Here is an 18,065-nt window from a genome sequence, read left to right on the forward strand (position 1 = left end):
TTGTGCTTAGTTTTTCACAGGACAGCAGAGAGTCTCCAGTTTTGCAGATGATAAATCATTTGAAATTTGGCCTGCTAAGTTACCAGATGGTTTGGATGGCTAGCTGACCTTTTCCACTCAAGAGATGGAATACTAGTGTTAGCTTTATGGCTGTAAAAAACAATCTGCATTAGCTGTGTTCTCCTACCTAGAGAAATAAGTTAACTAAATATAACAGCAACATTACTTCGATACAAATAAGAGTTGAACGTAGGTGCTGTAATGTCTCCTATTTGGTCCTGACATTATGAAGCTGCAAGTTTAATGCCGACCTTACTGGAAGACAACTCGGGATCAAATTTGATACTGAAAATGAGAAAATCTGCCCTGAAACAAGGGGAATAAAATCTTTTAATTCCTAAAAACTAAATGTTGACTTTCTGTTCCAAAGGTCAGGAATGAGCTCTTTGATCATCTACGTGAACATCTACCTGGACACTGAAAACAACCTCTGTGTTCATTCAGTTCTTGTACATGCTTGTTTTGAGTTTTTCCTCTGGCTGACGAGCTGACCTCCAAACCATCATCGCTTTCATTTTTTCTCATCGCAGCACGCAGAGTCTTGGCTGAAAGGGTCTTAGGCATTCCTCAGTTGCAGTGAAGCAGAGAGAGAAAAGAGGCAGCAGAGTGAGGAGGATTAGTGAGGGTCCTGCAGGGCTGGGAGGCTGCTGTCCATCATTCATTAAACCCCGATTCTTCTGTCCATCTGAGGAAAGTCTCACATAAACCAGCTCTGTGACCGTTTACAGACTTTTAAAGCTGCTATGTGTGGCATTTTCAAACACCGGAGCTTCAGATTCAACATGATTCTGATGCTTTGATCGCAGCGCTGTAAACAAATGAGTCTGTGGTCGAGGTAATTGTCAGCTGTGCCCTTGTTTTTTACAAATCGAGACCACATTTCCTGTAAACTTCATTAGATCCTATCCTCTCCCTGGCAGAGCTCCACTCATTTGTTTTCTTTAGATTCAAGGGTAAACATGTGAGGAATCATTTTTCCATTGATCAGTAACATGATCAAAACCTGTGCTCACTGGCTGTATCTGCATACAAAGACACAGCATGGAGCTGGAAAGTGGATGGATACACTAGTCTTTACCGCGAGATATCAGCAGGTGACTCATCCTAACACCACTAATATCAGTCCTGTGGCTTCTCAGAGGAATTTGGTTAAATCAGTACTTTATGTAATTGAAGGAAGTTTTTTGGGGGACTTGTCTGGAATAAATCATGTAAGCATATTTCCCAACATTGCTGGCAGCTTATTTAAAGGAAGAATTCATCCCAAAATCCATTTTACATATTTTTCTTCTGATCTGTAGTGATGCTCGTCCGTCTAGATAGTTTAGGCGTGAGTCGTCCAGTTTTTGGGACATCAGCAATTTTGGCTTTTTGAAACCAAATGCTTGACTTTAATTTGGGATCATAGTTTACATCATCAAATCACCAACCTTCTGATTAGCAGATGACCCAACTTTAGTCATAAATACAACAATCCTCAGACCAGTAAACGCAGTGATATTCTTAAAAAAAAACTAAATTTGGACTTATTCATTTCCATCAAAGTGAGCAGTTGGAGACAGCCAGAACAGTCACAGGTTCACGATCCCTACTTTATGCTCTCTGTTATTAAAAATCCACAACTGTGTAGGGGCTACAGCATGTGGGAACTATTTTCTTTCACTGTCTACATCCACTACACATAGGAAGATTGTGGCTCACCTAAAGGTGCACACGACATCCTTACACAAATATATGCACGATTCCTTCTGCACAGTGACACATATAGCAAATGTTATTCGGTAGAAAAAAATAGTTGATGCCTGTAGTGATTTCTGAAAAGAGACAGTCATCGGGTCTTCAAGTGCATTTTACTTTAACTATACTGGTGAAAAGGCAGAATTTCTGACAGCTGATAGCTTTAAAACAGATACCAAATCAAACTAGAGCATGAGGAAAGAATAGATCATTTATTTTGGGGTTGAACGGTCCTTAAAAGAGGAAGTCAAGCAGTTGTAATCACGAAAATAATTGTGTTTGTGCAAATATTACAACAAACTGTCTTCCGCTTGGGTTAGATAATCAGGTAAGTCAATAACCTTCCACGGGAGGCTCTATTGAGTTTTTGAGGGCATTTTATTCTCTCAAAAATCTGTTAAAGCAGGAATAAATTTGAGGTTTCAAAGACACATAAGAGAGAAAAAGGTCAATTTTGAAAACACTCACAATAAAAGGATGAAGCTTGTCGAAAATGCTAAGAAAAAATATGATTTATTTTAAGAAGAAATGGTTTTTAGTGAGCTGTCTGATTTCGCTCTTTAACCCATGTTCATTTCCACTGTCGCAGGCAGTCTACGTATTCCCAATTAGACTTTCATCTGCTGCAGCCTTCCTTTGAGATTTCCGCTGATAAGATGGATTTCCACAGAAACATTAAACCGGGAACAACGTGGGAGCCTCTTAGTGGACAGCTCTCCCCAGAAAACCCTCTCATTTCTCTGTGTGTGTGTGTCCCACAGCACATCAATAACGACCACATCCATGGAGAGAAGAAGGAGTTCGTGTGCCGCTGGGAGGACTGTTCGCGGGAGCAGAAGCCCTTCAAAGCTCAGTACATGCTGGTGGTTCACATGCGCCGACACACGGGGGAGAAACCACACAAGTGCACGGTGGGTAACGGATGGCCTCTGCGCCCTCTTCAGGCTCCCACAGGGCCCCTCATGCTCTCTAAACACCAGCAACTGCACATATGCACACATCTGGAAAACACACAGATTTCTTCAGACTTCCTCTTACTGAAGCATTCATCATTTTACTGTCAGATTAAAAGAATTTATACCCACACAACATCTGTAAACCCCTGGTTTTGACCCAAACCCCAGTTGATGGATTTATAACCTGTAACAGTATATTTAAGTTTTGTTCCAAAAAAATTGCTAAACTGCTGCTTTGCAACCAACTGGTCTCCAACTGGTTTTTCTGCCTGTGTGACTGAAGCTTTAATCATAATTATCAGTCTCACGATATGATTTAAAGTCTTTACTTGTATAAATAGAAGTGAATATCTACTTTTAAAGTACCACACAAATATTAGGATGTCCACTATGAAGGCCTTGTGTTACCCTGTTGGTTATTTAACTGTTTATCCAGACAGTTATCTGTGTTTTGTCTTTATTTTTTTGCTGCCATTTGTTTGTTAGAGTCACTTAATTATTTCCTGTCTTCCTGTGCAGTTTGAGGGATGCTCTAAGGCCTACTCCCGCCTGGAGAATCTAAAAACCCACCTGCGCTCGCACACCGGCGAGAAGCCATACGTCTGCGAGCACGAAGGATGCAACAAAGCCTTTTCAAACGCCTCGGACCGGGCCAAGCACCAGAACCGGACGCACTCGAACGAGGTACAAAAGACTTCTCCGCTCACTGAAACTTCACACAGACTCTCTTATGGAGCTGCATAACAAATTCTCTCAGAGCGCTGCGATTGAAGTGGTGGAGATGTGAGGCTGCAGGTAGTGACAGCAGTTCACCTCCGCCTCAGGTGAGCTGAAGGCTTCATGTTGGGCAGCAGGTTTGTTCCTTTGTGTCTGTACGAAGTGGTGCCGGCACCCTTTGTGTCCCCCTGTGCAAGTCTTGCAGACATTTGTGAGTAAATAATGAGGTGGAGGCATAATGAGCTCCACGGCCCACAATGCATTAGGGCGAATCATGCTTGCCGCCCCTGCAGGAGCCAGACCACCTGCAGGAGCAGAAAATGAATCCTGGCAGTGTTTCAGAGCGCTCAGTGGGACTGCAGAGTGGGAATTCGGCATCGCTGCAACAGCCCACGGTCACACTGAGCTGCTCACATGCAGCTCAGATACAACTCAATAAAAAAAGGTCCGCAGCATTAGAGAGGGAGTTAAAACCTGCAGGTTGCCTCTGACTGCTGAGAAATCCCAAAGTCACTGATTGTTTCTGCTGATTTCCTCATTAAACGTTCAGTGCTAACAGCTGTTGACAGCAGATCTGCACAGCCTGCTGGAGTCACAGTTCACTATGTACCCTCACAGTGAATATGCAGGCTCTAATGACCGTATATATAAAGATGGATGTGGCCACCATAACATTTGGGAACTGCAGTTTTCGGTAGTTTTCAGTCTTTTATTTCAGCATTGAATGATTTTTTCTCTGCACCTACAGAAACCTTACGTATGTAAGATCCCCGGGTGCACCAAGCGCTACACCGATCCCAGCTCTCTCAGGAAGCACGTGAAGACAGTGCACGGCCCTGAGGCCCACGTCACCAAGAAGCAGCGCAGCGACCTGCCACCCAGACCACTGCCACCCCGGGAGAACAGCGAGAATGAGACGGGTCCAAGAGAGCGAACCCACAGGGAAGACAAAATATTGGATAACAGCTCCCCCAGAGGTGTGGAGGACTACCTGCAGGTCAAATCCATCAAGACAGAAAACTCTATGGTAAGACCGCTCAAATCTGCACACACACACACAGGGGCACAAAGTTAGACGAGTTATGTACTGCATGCTGACTTTACTACACAGCTTTTGATTCTAACAACTCTAGTATAAACCTCTTTTGTTTAATGAAGTATTTCTCTTATTTCTCTTCTTTTAGTCCAGCATGCCTTTTTGTTCTAACCTTTCTTCAGCTTCCTGCCTCATTGTTTTCATTTCTCTCTCCTTTCTGACTTTCCTTATGGACAGACCTTACTGAGGTGAGCTCATCTGTGGCTTATAACTATTGTACATTATTTAAAGTCCTTTTTATTTACCATCTTTCAACTTCCTTCCTTTCCATTGCACTGATTCACTTCCAAAATTACATTATGACCAAAGAACAGCAGCTTCAAAGTCCCAAACACCTCCAGATTTATTCTCCCCACTCTTGTTGTAAAGCCATCTTGAGTTATGCCTCACTAGCCTCTCCCATTCCTTTCCTCATTTTCATTCCAAGGTGCCAGATTTTCTTGTAATGTTTTAAAGTGGCCGTGAGCAATATTAGTTCAGGCTCTTTGAAGGTCTTTCAATTTTTTTTTAAACACTGGCTACTTTTTCATTAATTTTAATTCCATTCCTTGTACCTGTCCATTTCCAGAGGATTGTTAACTCTCAACAGAAGAAACAGTGTTGTGTCTACACCAGGGTTGTCCTTGATCCAACACAGCTGATTTAAATGGCTAAATGACGTCAACATGTCTTGAAGTTCTCCAGAGGGCTGGTAATGAACTAATTATTTGATTCAGGTGTGCTGACACAGGGTGTCAGCACACCTGAATCAAACAAGTTAACAAAGAACACATTTTGAATTGCATCTTTGGCCACTTTATTACGAGCTGCCTGTCACATAAACACATAATTTATGTGCCAAAGACAGACCAAAACAAAATAGAATTTTTGCACCAAGGTGATTCCCAAAGAGCTATTAGCTGAAAACTTGTCATAACTCATCATGGTGTGCAGTGTGTCCTTGAAAATATTAAGATGTATCTGGCCCTTCACTGAAGCCTCATCAGAAATGGTCTCAGTGGAAGTTTGGCTGATAAGAAGCCATTTTTAATGAAGGGGACCAAGGAGAAAAGACTGAGGCTGGATTATACAAGATCTGGACTGAAAATCAGCAGCAGCTCTGATAGAGTGATGAATCCAAATAAAAAAATCTGTGGTGAAAATCATTATCAGTATGTACAGATGTGGTCAGGTACAACAGTGAGTGTCTACAGACATCTGTAAAACACGGTGGAGGCTCTGTCATGGTTTTGGGCTGCATATAACTCAGTGGTGTTGGAGATCTTGTCAAAATTTATGAGATATGAACAGAGAAAAGTACCATCAAACTGTGATCCACAATGCAATATTTTTTGAAAAGCATCTGATTGATATAAGCACCTTTTTCAGCATGATGATCCCAAACACACTACCAGTGCAGTAAAAGAAACCCACGGTGCAGCACTATCAGTCATTAATGAAATGACAAGAAACCTTTCCAGCTCATTTGAATTGCCGTATGCTTTATTTCCATTTACGAGTCCAGTTGTTCCCCTTTTCCTAGCTAAGTCTAAAGAAATGATGTGAGGCTCAAGACTTTTGCACAGTACTGTATAATCAAAAAATGGTCACATTTCATAAACCATTGATTTATGCAAGTGTGTAACAGACTTGTGTGTAATCACGTTGAGTCAGGTTCAGAAGTTTTGTTTTTAGCAACTGCAGTATAATCTAAACAACTTGAAATACTGCTAGAAATACTTTAAGTCTCATGCTTTTCTTTTTAATGCTGGTATTCCAGCAAGACAAACAGAGCATTTTATTGATAAAACTGCAGTTTTTTTCACTGTAATTTTCTTGATGAGACTATAACTTGCCATATATTTGCCACCATTTCCATAGGCTTTAAATATAAAATGGATGAAGCCACTACCCAAAAAATAAACTCTGTAATTTCACTCATCAAAACAGCCAAATGTGTCAGATAATGGCAACTAAAACATGCCAAAAGGCACACAAAACACAAACATGGTGGAAAGGTCAATTTCATTGACTCCAAAGCACTGGGCTTAACCTCTGGCATGGGGGCTGGTCCTTGATTAACGTCTGAGAAGCCCTGCCCTATTTCAGTAACAGCTGTTTAAAGTACCAAAAGTCAAGAAGGACTATAATCCTTTTCAGGGTAGAATATTAAAAACAACTCTACATTGCCTAATCTCTTATTGAAGTAGCTTTTCTTGGTTTTTTTTTTTGTTTTTTTTAATGGGATTTGTTTAATTTGTATAATTAAATTGGAATTAATTGCATCCAGTTAGTTTCTGAGATTTTAGTCATCTGAAACAAGCAGGGAGTTATTTATGCATGACGTTGTTATCTCGAAATGGTACTACGGTGTACATTTTTCCATTACACAGGATTACATTCACAGCAGAGACCTATCAAACACCCATCACAGACCATGATAAAAGTCACTCCTGGATGAATATTCAAACACTGGGAATTGGTTGTGCAAACTGAGCCAACCAGCAAGCTGTGATCAAGACAGCTTTTTTAGCAGCGAATATATTAGAGACTGCAAGGAAACAGGCCAGGCAGTGGATATACACCGTCTAATCATTGCTGTCCTTAGTCCGACTGGAGAGGTTTGTCATCATGTTAAACCCTCTGTTAACTCGAATTTGATGTAAACAAAACTAACATTGAAAGATATAGTTGTGAAGGTAAGAGAACAACAAGCTTCACCTAAATGCTTGAGCAGCCTCCACCCTGACAGTTGATTTTTTGGAGAGGGAAATGTGATCACATGTTGTGATGATTGGCCCGGCGCTCTGGCTCAGGCTCAAGCAGCCTTTCATCCTGCCCATTTCTAATTCACAGACAGACTAAGACAGTCTGTAATCTGTGGTGCGCCCCCACCTCTTCACCCCCATCCCCAAAAAACACACTCATTATTTACAATTAAGCTGGGGGAGGATAAAAGACTCACTGATTCACTGTTTTTCATGCCATGTTAACCACTGTCCCATTTTTGTTCTACTACAGAAAAGCTGTTTTTAGGACAAACTATTGTGTCTCTTTCTGTTTTGCTCATGTTCTTTTTTTAAAATCTCATTTTCTGCATTCCTTCTCTTTCTCTTCCTTCTTCACAGATGTATCAGTCCAGCCCTGGTGGTCAGTCATCATGTAGCAGCGAACCATCACCACTTGGCAGTGCCACCAACAATGACAGTGGAGTAGAGATGGCGGCGCACAGCGGGGGGGGCCTAGGGGACCTCAGCACCCTGGATGACCTGCCGTTTGTGGAGTCCTTGGGCTTTGAAGATTCCACCAGTGGGGTCGCAGCGGTGGGTCTTCGCTTTAGAAAGCAATTCAGCACCAGCCAGCGCCTGGAGCATCTCAAGAAGGAGAAACTGAAGACAGTGAGGGACTCCTGCCAGTGGACCAACAACCCAACACCACCTGTGGTCCTCGGGACGAAGCTCCCACCCATACTGGCAGGCGGTGAGTTGATAGAAAGTCTAGATTAAAGCTGCTTTGACAGTTATTCACTTCACTTCAACCTTTCACTAAAAATATAGAAACTTTTCCATAGTTAACACTTTTCTTAGGTGATTTGGTTTCCAATCCAAGAACTAATTAGTAAGCAGGTGGACACTTTACTTTAACGTTTCCCACACATGAATAGACTTGGACAGGACTTTACTTGGACAATCCTCCTATAACCGTGCAGAAGAACTGAGTGTGAAGGTTGAAACTGTCAGTTTACTAGATCCATCTTTGTTCCATCCTCATCCATGGCCATAAGCTGTAGGTAGAAACAATAGGATCATGGATACGTGCTGAGCTTCCTTAGCACTTTGTCTGAGACCAGCTTTGGAGGTGATGAGCTCAGTCATTTAGGAGAAGATTAATAAAATGAGCATGATTACATGGAGTCCTTCCCTGGTACCCAAAGTATCTGACTGGACACCTGAGAGAGATGTTTCAAGTATGTCCAACCAAGGCAGACCCAGGGATCCTTCACATTATTCAGGTGCTTTTCCAGTTCTGAGTGGTAGTCCTTCTACTCTGGAGGATGGAGGTTTATGCTGCTGTGCTGAACTCACTGAAGCTGCAGAGCACAACAAAGGACTTTCATCAAGACCATGGACTAGAATGAGAAACTGCCCAGTGAGCTATCTGAATATTGATCTGTTTTTTATTGCGGAAAAAGTATATGTGGTATTACTTGTGGCATTAATTGACGTAGAAAGAGCAGGTGCACCTTCTTTCATATGAACACATACACCCACTGCCCCCTCAGATAGAATCTAATTCAATGAAACGCACTACATTTGGTCCACCAGCAAGTTCCTAGTATTTTATGTTTGTTCGATTGAGTTTAAAAATACCTGAAAAAAAGCTCCACAAGCTTGACAAAGTAGCTCTAGATCTAGAGTTTCTCATTCTCGTCTGTTTGTTCACAGGTTCCCTCCTGGAGAGCCAAAATATGGGTGGGGGTCCGGCGTCCTTCCCTGGTACTAGCTTTGGTGAACTGAGCTCTAGTAAAATGACTGTGCTAGAAAACCTTTCCGAGAGACGTGATAGCACTTCCAGCACCTTGAGCTCAGTCTACACCCTCAGTCGCCGCTCCTCAGGCATCTCCCCTTGTTTCTCCAGTCGGCGCTCCAGCCAGGCCTCACAATTTGGTGCCAACCGCCCCAGCAACATCAGCTCTGCGGACTCCTACGACCCCATCTCTGCCGACATCTCACGGCGTTCAAGTCAGGCTAGTCAGTGTGGTGGGAGTGGCGGAGGAGCAGGAGTGTTTGGAGCAGTGGGTCTTCCCAGCCCTCTGAGCCTGACCCCAGCCCAACACTACCGTCTCAAGGCAAAATATGCAGCTGCCACTGGGGGCGTACCACCTACACCTCTTCCATATATGGACCAAATGTGTCTGCAATCCCATGCAGCCCTGTATGAGGACTCCCAGAAACCCTCCACCAACAAAGGCCTACCTTTCAGACAGTACAGCAGCTATGCCACAAGAAGTTTGATGCCCCACGAAGTCCCATCTAACATCCCCCGTCGAGCCAGTGACCCTGTGAGACAGGTTGCCCCAGAAACTTTAAACCAGTCGCAGTTGCACCGCTACAACAGCATGGGCACGCTGAGTGGAAGGGTGACAATCCAGCCTTGTCCACCTCCTGCAGCAGATCACCGACGTTTATCTCAGCAAGACTGTCATCGATCAGATGGAGGTCTTCACCGTTACCCTTATAGTCTGCGACCACCAAGCATTTCAGAGAATGCTACCATGGAGACAACAAGTCACATCCCTGATAATGGAGACAAGACAAATGAAGATTTCCAAGGAGCCTCGGCTATCCAGCAGCAGCACTTCAGTCAGAGAAGGATGGCTATTGTGAATCTGCTCTCACAGATTTTACCCACTTCGAGGAATAGTCCAGGTCAACAGCAACAGATGTGTCCACCTTCGCCATCCAATGTTCCAGCAAGTTCAGGACTCATGGATGCCTCCCAGGAGTACTCCAGACTACAGGTTCGAGGGAACCTGGCTGTGCTCCAGCAAAACCACAATTTTGGATCTCTTAGCAACCATTTCAGCTCCAACCAGCAGTTGAATCAGAACCTCACAATGCAGCAGAGGTACATTCAGCTGAACTCCGAGCCAGGAGCAAACTGCCTCCAGCAACAAGGATTCCAGCAGCCATCGAATCTCAATGAAGCCCTGTTAATTGAAGGCATCCAGCCCTATGACAGGAATGGTAACACCACCTATAAGCCTTGCATTAACACCATTAGTGGGAGCAACTGCAAACAGGAGTCATGTGACATGGAGACCTTTGACTTGCACTTTGCTGATGCTGGATTTCAGCCTGTGCAGATAAAAATTGAACACACTGACACATCAATATGTAACATGAACTCCCCAAATCCCTCACAAGTTGGAAATCAGAACAATTTTCAGCCAAGGCCACCAACCGAACCGAGATCTCTGAACAAGAACCCTTCAGTTCCAAAAGTTACGCAGCAAATGATGCAAGCTGCTAATGCTAACTCCGAATTATCCACTGCTGGAGTTTTAGGACTTCACCGCAGCAATAATGCTAATGACAATGCCTTGTACTACACAGGGCAGATTCAAGTATATGAGCCTAATGGTAATGTAAACTGTAACAAGGTGGTGCCTCCCACTTCAAGCGCCAATCAGACGGCAAGAACCAGTGACTGTACCACAGCACTGGAGCAGGCCCAAATAGACTTTGATTGCATGCTGGATGATGGGGATCACTCCAGCCTCGTGTCGGGAACGCTAAGTCCAGGTCTGCTCCAGAGTTTGTCCCAGAGCTCCTCTCGCCTCACGACGCCCAGGAACTCGGTCACGTTGCCTTCGGTGCCTGCGGGGACAGGGAACATGGCGATCGGGGACATGAGCTCACTGCTGACTGCTCTAGCAGAGGAGAGCAAGTTCCTCAACTTGATGTCTTAGCCTCAAACTGTGTGCAGACATTTTGAACCCCTGATGCAGAATAACCCTTCAACCCTGCAGTTGGAATTGATGTGATTGTGAGCTGAAAGCTTCTGTAGCCTGCCTGTTGTTTCCTTGTACAGTCTTGTTTATGAATTATTTAAAATGGCAGTTTTTTTAGTCTTTTCAAAAAGCCATATCATTCTTTTTTTTTTTTTTTTTTGCCTTAGGTAGCAAAAATGATGAACAAGGGAGTTTATTCAGTTGTTGTACAGGTCTGCAGTAAGATCAGTTTACTAAGTGCCTGCCTCAGATACAACAAACACATGTTGTGCGTATAGTTATATTCAAAAAACGTGCAAATTCAACCAGGTAATTATCTGTGTACTCAATTAAAACCTTTCACACTGTAAATTACTTGAGTTCAACTTTAATATTTGTCAAGGAGAAAACAGTTCACTATTCTTTTTTTTCCATCTATCATCAAGTTTACAGCCACTTCCCTTGGTGAGCTGTGATTTGATTGCTGCATTGCTGCTGAGATTAACTGTGGCATCTCAGATTTGGGCATCAGAGACTTGATTTGTGACTGGAATTATTGATAACTTGGCCGTGCTCTCACAGAGAGAAGAGGAGAAGACTTCAGAGCAGAGACTCAAGCTTTCTTCTTTTTTACACTGTTGAAAACAGTTTGTTGTGCTCGTTATATGTAAATATCCTTTGTATATTTCTAAGAAATACAGTATTGACTTTGATTTTTTTAAATGCATGTGTTTTGTGTTGTCCTTCCAGCCCAGGTTATCCACAGCAGAATCAGAAATACATTTTTTTTCAGTATCTAAAAAAAACTATTTGGCTGTAGTTTAGGAAACACTATGCAATGCCATGCAAAGAGCAATATTAATGTTTAAAATGCACCTACTAAGCCAATTTCAAGCATTTTTTTTCCTGGGCCCAACAGAAGACTTTGAAAGCAGGCCAATTGAGCTTGTATGTCTATAATTGCCTGGGTTACTGACATCCACTCTCTCTAACATCATAAAGATCTAAGAGTAGAAAAATAATGTATGAAACAGAGCGTTTGGAGCAATCTGAAGCCTCAGCCTTTGGCTGACTGGGATTACTTTAGCCATGATTAACTTAAGCATCCAATATTCCAACAAAATATAAATGATAGTCCTAAAAATGTCGTTTTAATGTGTATTGTAGGGCTTAAGGACCATTTTTGTAACAATTAAAGAAACCAACTGAGCCCAACCAGGTCTTTATGATGTTTGCAGAGCTATACAATGTCAAACTTTTATTCTCATAAATGTGATTGTCACAAGCCATTCCAACAAGATATTTAGTTTATTAGTAAATATATAGATATATAGATATAAATCCAAGATATCTCTAGAAAATACCAAAGGTTTGTATCCAGCTCAGTTTGTATTTAGCTCAAAGTGTGCCTGATTTAAGCTGTTTTCACACATGATGGTGTGGGGAGAAGTTACATGTAGCACAAAATAATCAACTTCCGACCTATTCTCACTGCTGAAAGAACTCTGGTTTGGTCAAGGTAGCGATCATGACAGCATGCAAGGTGCAGCACACATTATCAGTACCACTGAGCGAACTGGCTTCTTACCTACGCATTGATCACATTCTCAAACAAGACTGGCTGATGTAAACTGTGACTCCTTTCGACATTTGCATTTTCACAATCTCTAATCCCTAGAGATGTTCAGGGCTGGAGTGTTTAAGATGTTTTAAAATGGTTCTGCTTTAATGTAAGCGTTTGCTTTTGTTTTTTGCAGGATGGTCTCTAAAGTTGGTTTGTACCACAGTCCTGAACTTTGCAAGGCATTACAATTATTTGGCAGGGGTGGGCAACTCATTTCTTCAAGGGGTCACATGAGAAACTGGGGTTGTTGTGAAGGGGCTCTACTGGTGGACCTATTAGTCCTCCTAAACAGTCCCAGTTTTTCATGTGGCTCCTTGGGAAAATGAATTGCCCACCCCTGAAGTCCAACAAAATAGGACTAGACAGTCTTTAACCTTTTCACGTTCACATAATTAAGACCATATAATGTCCCACACACCCACGTGAGATAATCCAATCCAATCCAATCCAACTTTATTTATATAGCACTTTTAAAAACAACAAAGTTGACCAAAGTGCTTTCCAATAATAAAACAGAGATAAAGCAAGTCTAGAGCATTAGCACCAAGCAAGTGGCCATCATAAGTTATTTTTTACAACTCACTTGTTTAAATGTTATTAAGGCTTAAAAGTATTATTTACTCACAAATGGTTGGTGACACAGGTGGCCAGGCTTCACCTTAACTAATTGGAGTCCCTGAACTGGACTTCTGGACCTTGTTTGTGCTGTTGGAACATTTCAATAGAATTATTTGACCAATAATATACCTCCTGTGCAGTTAATTGTACTTACAGACCATCTAAGAAGTCTGTGCTCTACTTTTTGTAAATAAATTTCTAGGATTTTATTTGAATATTACTTAATTACCAGTTATCTGTGTCTATGTGATGCATATATACAGTTTGTCAATACATCCTGCTAACCAAGCCAGCTAATAATTTAACAGCCACTCATCCATATACAGTCACTTCTAGGACCCTCAAACCAACATGACTCTAGCCTAAAACCAACATAGTGATGTCCACAGTGACTTTTATGCACAGATTATGATCTGGACCTGATTCTCTCAAAATCTTATGTAGTTTGTAATTTATGAACATGGTTAAAGTATGTTAGGAAGATTCTTTGTAGTCAGGTGTTTTGGTATTCCTTCGCACTAATTCTAAAGTGTTGAGATCTACTAGAGGGATGATCCCTGTTCCTCCAACCCTTATACTATACCCTCCTTTAGTGCTTTAACAATAATGCTGGAAGGTCCAGCATCTACCATGTGGGGTGGGGCTCGGGAGGTAGAGCAGGTCATCTACTAATCAGAAGATTGGTAGTCGTTCTTTGGGTGCTCCAGTCTTCAGTTTTAAGTATCTAAGGGCAACATACTGAATCCAAAATTGCTTTTCAATGAGTTCATTGGAGTGTTAAATGTTAGATAGAAAACACTTAGGAGGAGAAAAAAGTGTTTGTACGATAAAGTGTGAATGGGTGAATAAGGCATGTTGTATGAACAAGTGCGTGCTCAAGTAGATTTGAAAAGTGCTATAAAAGAAACAGTCCATTTACTTTTCACCATAGCTGTTCAGTCAAGTTGAGATCTGGTAAGCATGAAGGCCACAGTTCTGTAGTCCCATAGATGGATGGTACTGTCATTCCAAATCCCAAAATATGGCAGACAAATGTAGGGTCAAAGGTTCAGGTTCAGGGTTTTACTTGAATCGATCACCTGTCAAGCTGAAGCAGCAAGAGGACGGCTATCAATTTCATTCCACCTTTTTGCTAACAACTGCTCTGGTAATGAGCCCAGTCCAAAAACATAAAGCCTACTCTCATGTAAATCAAATAAAGCGTCAACTCAGTCTGTTTTCCAGCAGGTTCTGTCGTCTCCTGGTTCTCGCTGTGGCTGAGTAAATATTATTATTCATCAGTCCGCCCCTTGATCATTTCCTGCAGGAGGAGGAGGAGGAGTGTTGATCGCTTCAATAATTCAACAACAAAACTTTCGTCTTTGAAGCCATGTTCCCACACCCCGTGCCGACAACACACTTTCTTCACTCCTTCCTTGTTGAATGTCAGGCTGAGGCGCCAACACATTCTTAAGACGACCTCTTTCAGGGCGGCTTTGAAATAACTTCCCCTGACCTCGTCTTGCCTTGCCGGCGAGAACAGGCTTGACATAATGTAAATCCTCACTGGTAAGCTGATGAAAAAGGACGCTAACAGGAGGCGAAAGGGCTCGATGAGTGCAGAGCTGCGGCTGCTGCTGCAGTTAGCCTGTGTGTATTCCAATATTGGCTCTGACAGAGCGGCCCAGAGGACTCGGCTGCTGAAACCACATAAAACAAACCAGCTGAGAGGAGCGAGCGATGCCGGGGACGCAGCGCTGAGCTGAGAGGAACAAATGATTTTAGTCTGTCAAGGAATTCAGCCGAGGATACGTTTGATCTGGAGCTTGTGATTGCTTCTGCCACTGGAATTCCTTCTCCTCTCAGAGATGTGAAGTGAGAAAGAAAATAGCCCCGGGCTGTGAAATACAACCAGGGCCCGAACAAGAGGTGGAGATAAGACTCGCAAAGATGGTGCATTAACAGCACCTTCATTTATTGATGGCGATAACTGAGTGAGGAAGATGAAAGACGGGTTTCAGCACTCATGAAGTATGACTGTACTGTAACTTTGTTAGGGAAAAAACAATGACTGGGGATGTTTTGCAGCAGAGAACCTGCCCTAACCTGGCGTTAAATTCTTATTTGGTTTTTAATTTAAGCCTTAATGAGTTATTTAAGATTTGCATACAACTCGTTCTAATTAATCTAATGTTTCCAAGTTCTTTGTTTTCTAAGCTGCATAATCTGATCACTTTTGCAAGGTGACAGCCACATTTTAACTTTGTTAAAGTCGTTATCTTTGCAATCTAATACATACAGCTGTAGTCAGAGGTTTACATCCATTTATCATGGGCATAAGGGTCACAGCAATTTTTGGCTTTTAATGCTTTTTTTGAATTCTTTTACAGGAGTGTAATGATCGTACAGCAAACATCTTTAATGTCTTTAATAAACAGTACCTGGGTTTGAATTTATTTTGAATTTTCTCTGATCTTTTTGGGTCAAAAGGCTCTACAATATATTTTAACCTGACAATGCTAAAGCCTATTAACTTCTCATTAGTCATTATGATTGACCACACTTGCTAGTTTCTCTTGCAGCATAAGAAGGATTTGTTTGACGGCACTCACTGGACTGATCAATACTTAGAACAATGAGAGAGTCCAAGAAAGTCAATGAAGATCTAATGTAGATCCAGTGTAGATTTACACAAGCTGGGAAGATTGGGAAGCCGTTTCTAAACAACTGCAGATTCCAAGATCATGAGTTCAAAACAACTGTACTTAAATACAAGTTATTGTGATGCGTCATCGCTTTGCCAAGCTCTGCAAGAAGACCCAAACAGACACCCTGAGATGAGAGGAAATTGGTTAATATGTTCAGGAACAACCCAGGAAACACCAAGACTCAAGGCTGCCATTAACTGGAAAGTGCTGGAACACCAGCATCACTGGGCTGTACAATCATCCCAGTCTGGAAAAAGAACAGTTTGAAGAAATCATTAAAAGCCCCAAATTACCATGACAATCATATTTCTAAACTTCTGTTCACAACCGTTGGTGTCTTGGACATAAAGTTATGATTTCATTGACTTGTCACATTCTGTTGGTAAAGTTTAGTCAGCTGTTGGAAGGTTTTAAGCTCTTTCTGAATAAAAGGAGAAAAGTACATCAAAAGCTTAAAATTAAAGACAATTTAACTAACTGAAAGCCACATTATTTATGAAATAATTGTATTAGAAATGTTCCAAAAGGCTCCATCAGCACAAACACATTCCAGAGGCCCAGTTCAAGGACTCCAATTAGCTGCTACCTGTCAGTGAGAGAGGCCACATCCCCAATGTGCCTTGCAAAATCCAGATGGGTTAGTTTGTTTCCTTTTACAGTTGTTATGAAGGGTACTATCTATAGAGGCTAAAACTGTTTTTATATCAGGCTATAAATATGTTTATTTCTGTAAAGTTGGACATTTTAATATGGAAGTCAATAGGGACTGACTCGCTTTTGGAGCTACCACTGCATCTCTAACAAAGTCATGCAACAACAGAAGTCTATAATTGGTTAATCTGACACACACTAGATATCCTATAGATACAGTTACTACAAAATTGTTAAAGATCAGAGAAATTCTAGATAATTCTCCACAAATTCCTCCAGTATTTCGCTGCTTTGCTACATTCATTACAGTCTTTGAGTCTTCATTTTAAAGACTTGATCAGGTGTATCTGCAGTTTTCCCAGGATGAGGTCAATCACAGACTTATTTCCCTTCATGTGTCTGTTTTTTTAATCCATCTATCTAAAATATTATGCTGCAGAAACACAAAGCTCGGACAAACAAAGTTTGAGATTGGACAGAATGAAGATGATTACATGAGTCTGGCAGCTTCACTTAAATCTACCATTCAGAAGTTCAGCAAAACTGTTGGAAATTCTTGAAGTGACATCTGCTCCTCCTCCCTCATAAAGAAACCCAGAATCTATGTATATGGGAGCATTTTTCATTTTTAAACTTTAGCTGCTGCATACCAGATGTCTCCTACATCACTGGACGTCCAGGCTCATGTTTCCACTTCACTTCACTGTGTGTGTTTGTGTTGGCTGTTGGAGCAGGATGGACTTCAAACTACAGCTGTGAGGTCACAAATTCTGCTTCGGGTTCGTGCCTCAAACTCATATTTTAGGTGTTAGCAGAAACATGAACTTGCATCATTCTCCAGAGTGGCATTAACACTTCCATCCAGTAACAACCAAAGTACATTGTTGTGCTTGAAGGTGTGTTAAAAAAAAGCCAGAATAACTTCAAATGTATCTTTCAGAGATTGTACGTAGAGCAAAAGCTGGAAAGAGATTTTGTCCAAACTACAGCGAGCCCCAAAAGTGCCCAAGTGTCACCTTCAATCAGCACCATCAGCGGGTGGACATTTTACAGCCTGAGCTCATGGTGGGGCGACAAACAGGCCTGTCTGCAGAGAGTTTAAAGACCTTCGGAGGAATGTTTTTTACAGTGAATGCTACATTCTCAGGCGTCTCTCAGGGCTCCAAGTTTGACAGGCTCTTTATGACCGACAAGCTTTTGCAAACACTCAAACCTTAGCAAAGCTGCCTGCAGCTGAAGACGGAGATGGCATCAGTAATTCCCAACTACGGGTACAAAACTCCCACGTGGTACTAACCAGTTGATAATATGGAGAGAGTATGTCAAGTAACCTGAAAAAAACAGCTAAACAGCTAAAATCAATGCTGTATGGTACATTTCACAGCAGAGTACAGCTCATTTTGAAATCTTACACAGGGCCTCCATTCATGCACTGACTGAAAAAAGT

General features: G+C 42.0%; 1 protein-coding gene across 2 annotated transcripts in view; it reads left to right on the top strand.

Moving 5' to 3' along the window:
- Positions 1-15,674, top strand: part of LOC146641827 (transcription activator GLI2.L-like) — a 99,188-nt gene extending 83,514 nt beyond the window's left edge. For both annotated transcript variants that reach the window (XM_085397937.1, XM_085397936.1), the window contains exons 10-14: positions 2,559-2,708; positions 3,273-3,437; positions 4,219-4,497; positions 7,674-8,025; positions 8,991-15,674. In XM_085397937.1, coding sequence (XP_085254063.1) covers positions 2,559-2,708; positions 3,273-3,437; positions 4,219-4,497; positions 7,674-8,025; positions 8,991-11,017 — 2,973 coding nt within the window. In that variant the 3' untranslated portion in view covers positions 11,018-15,674. The remainder of the gene's footprint in view (positions 1-2,558; positions 2,709-3,272; positions 3,438-4,218; positions 4,498-7,673; positions 8,026-8,990) is intronic.
- Positions 15,675-18,065: the final 2,391 nt, after the last annotated feature.

The sequence above is a fragment of the Rhamphochromis longiceps genome, linkage group LG23 (genome assembly GCF_057381845.1).
Source record: "Rhamphochromis longiceps isolate RC_006_pf linkage group LG23, R_longiceps_female_GT1.1, whole genome shotgun sequence".
Lineage (NCBI taxonomy): Eukaryota > Metazoa > Chordata > Actinopteri > Cichliformes > Cichlidae > Rhamphochromis > Rhamphochromis longiceps.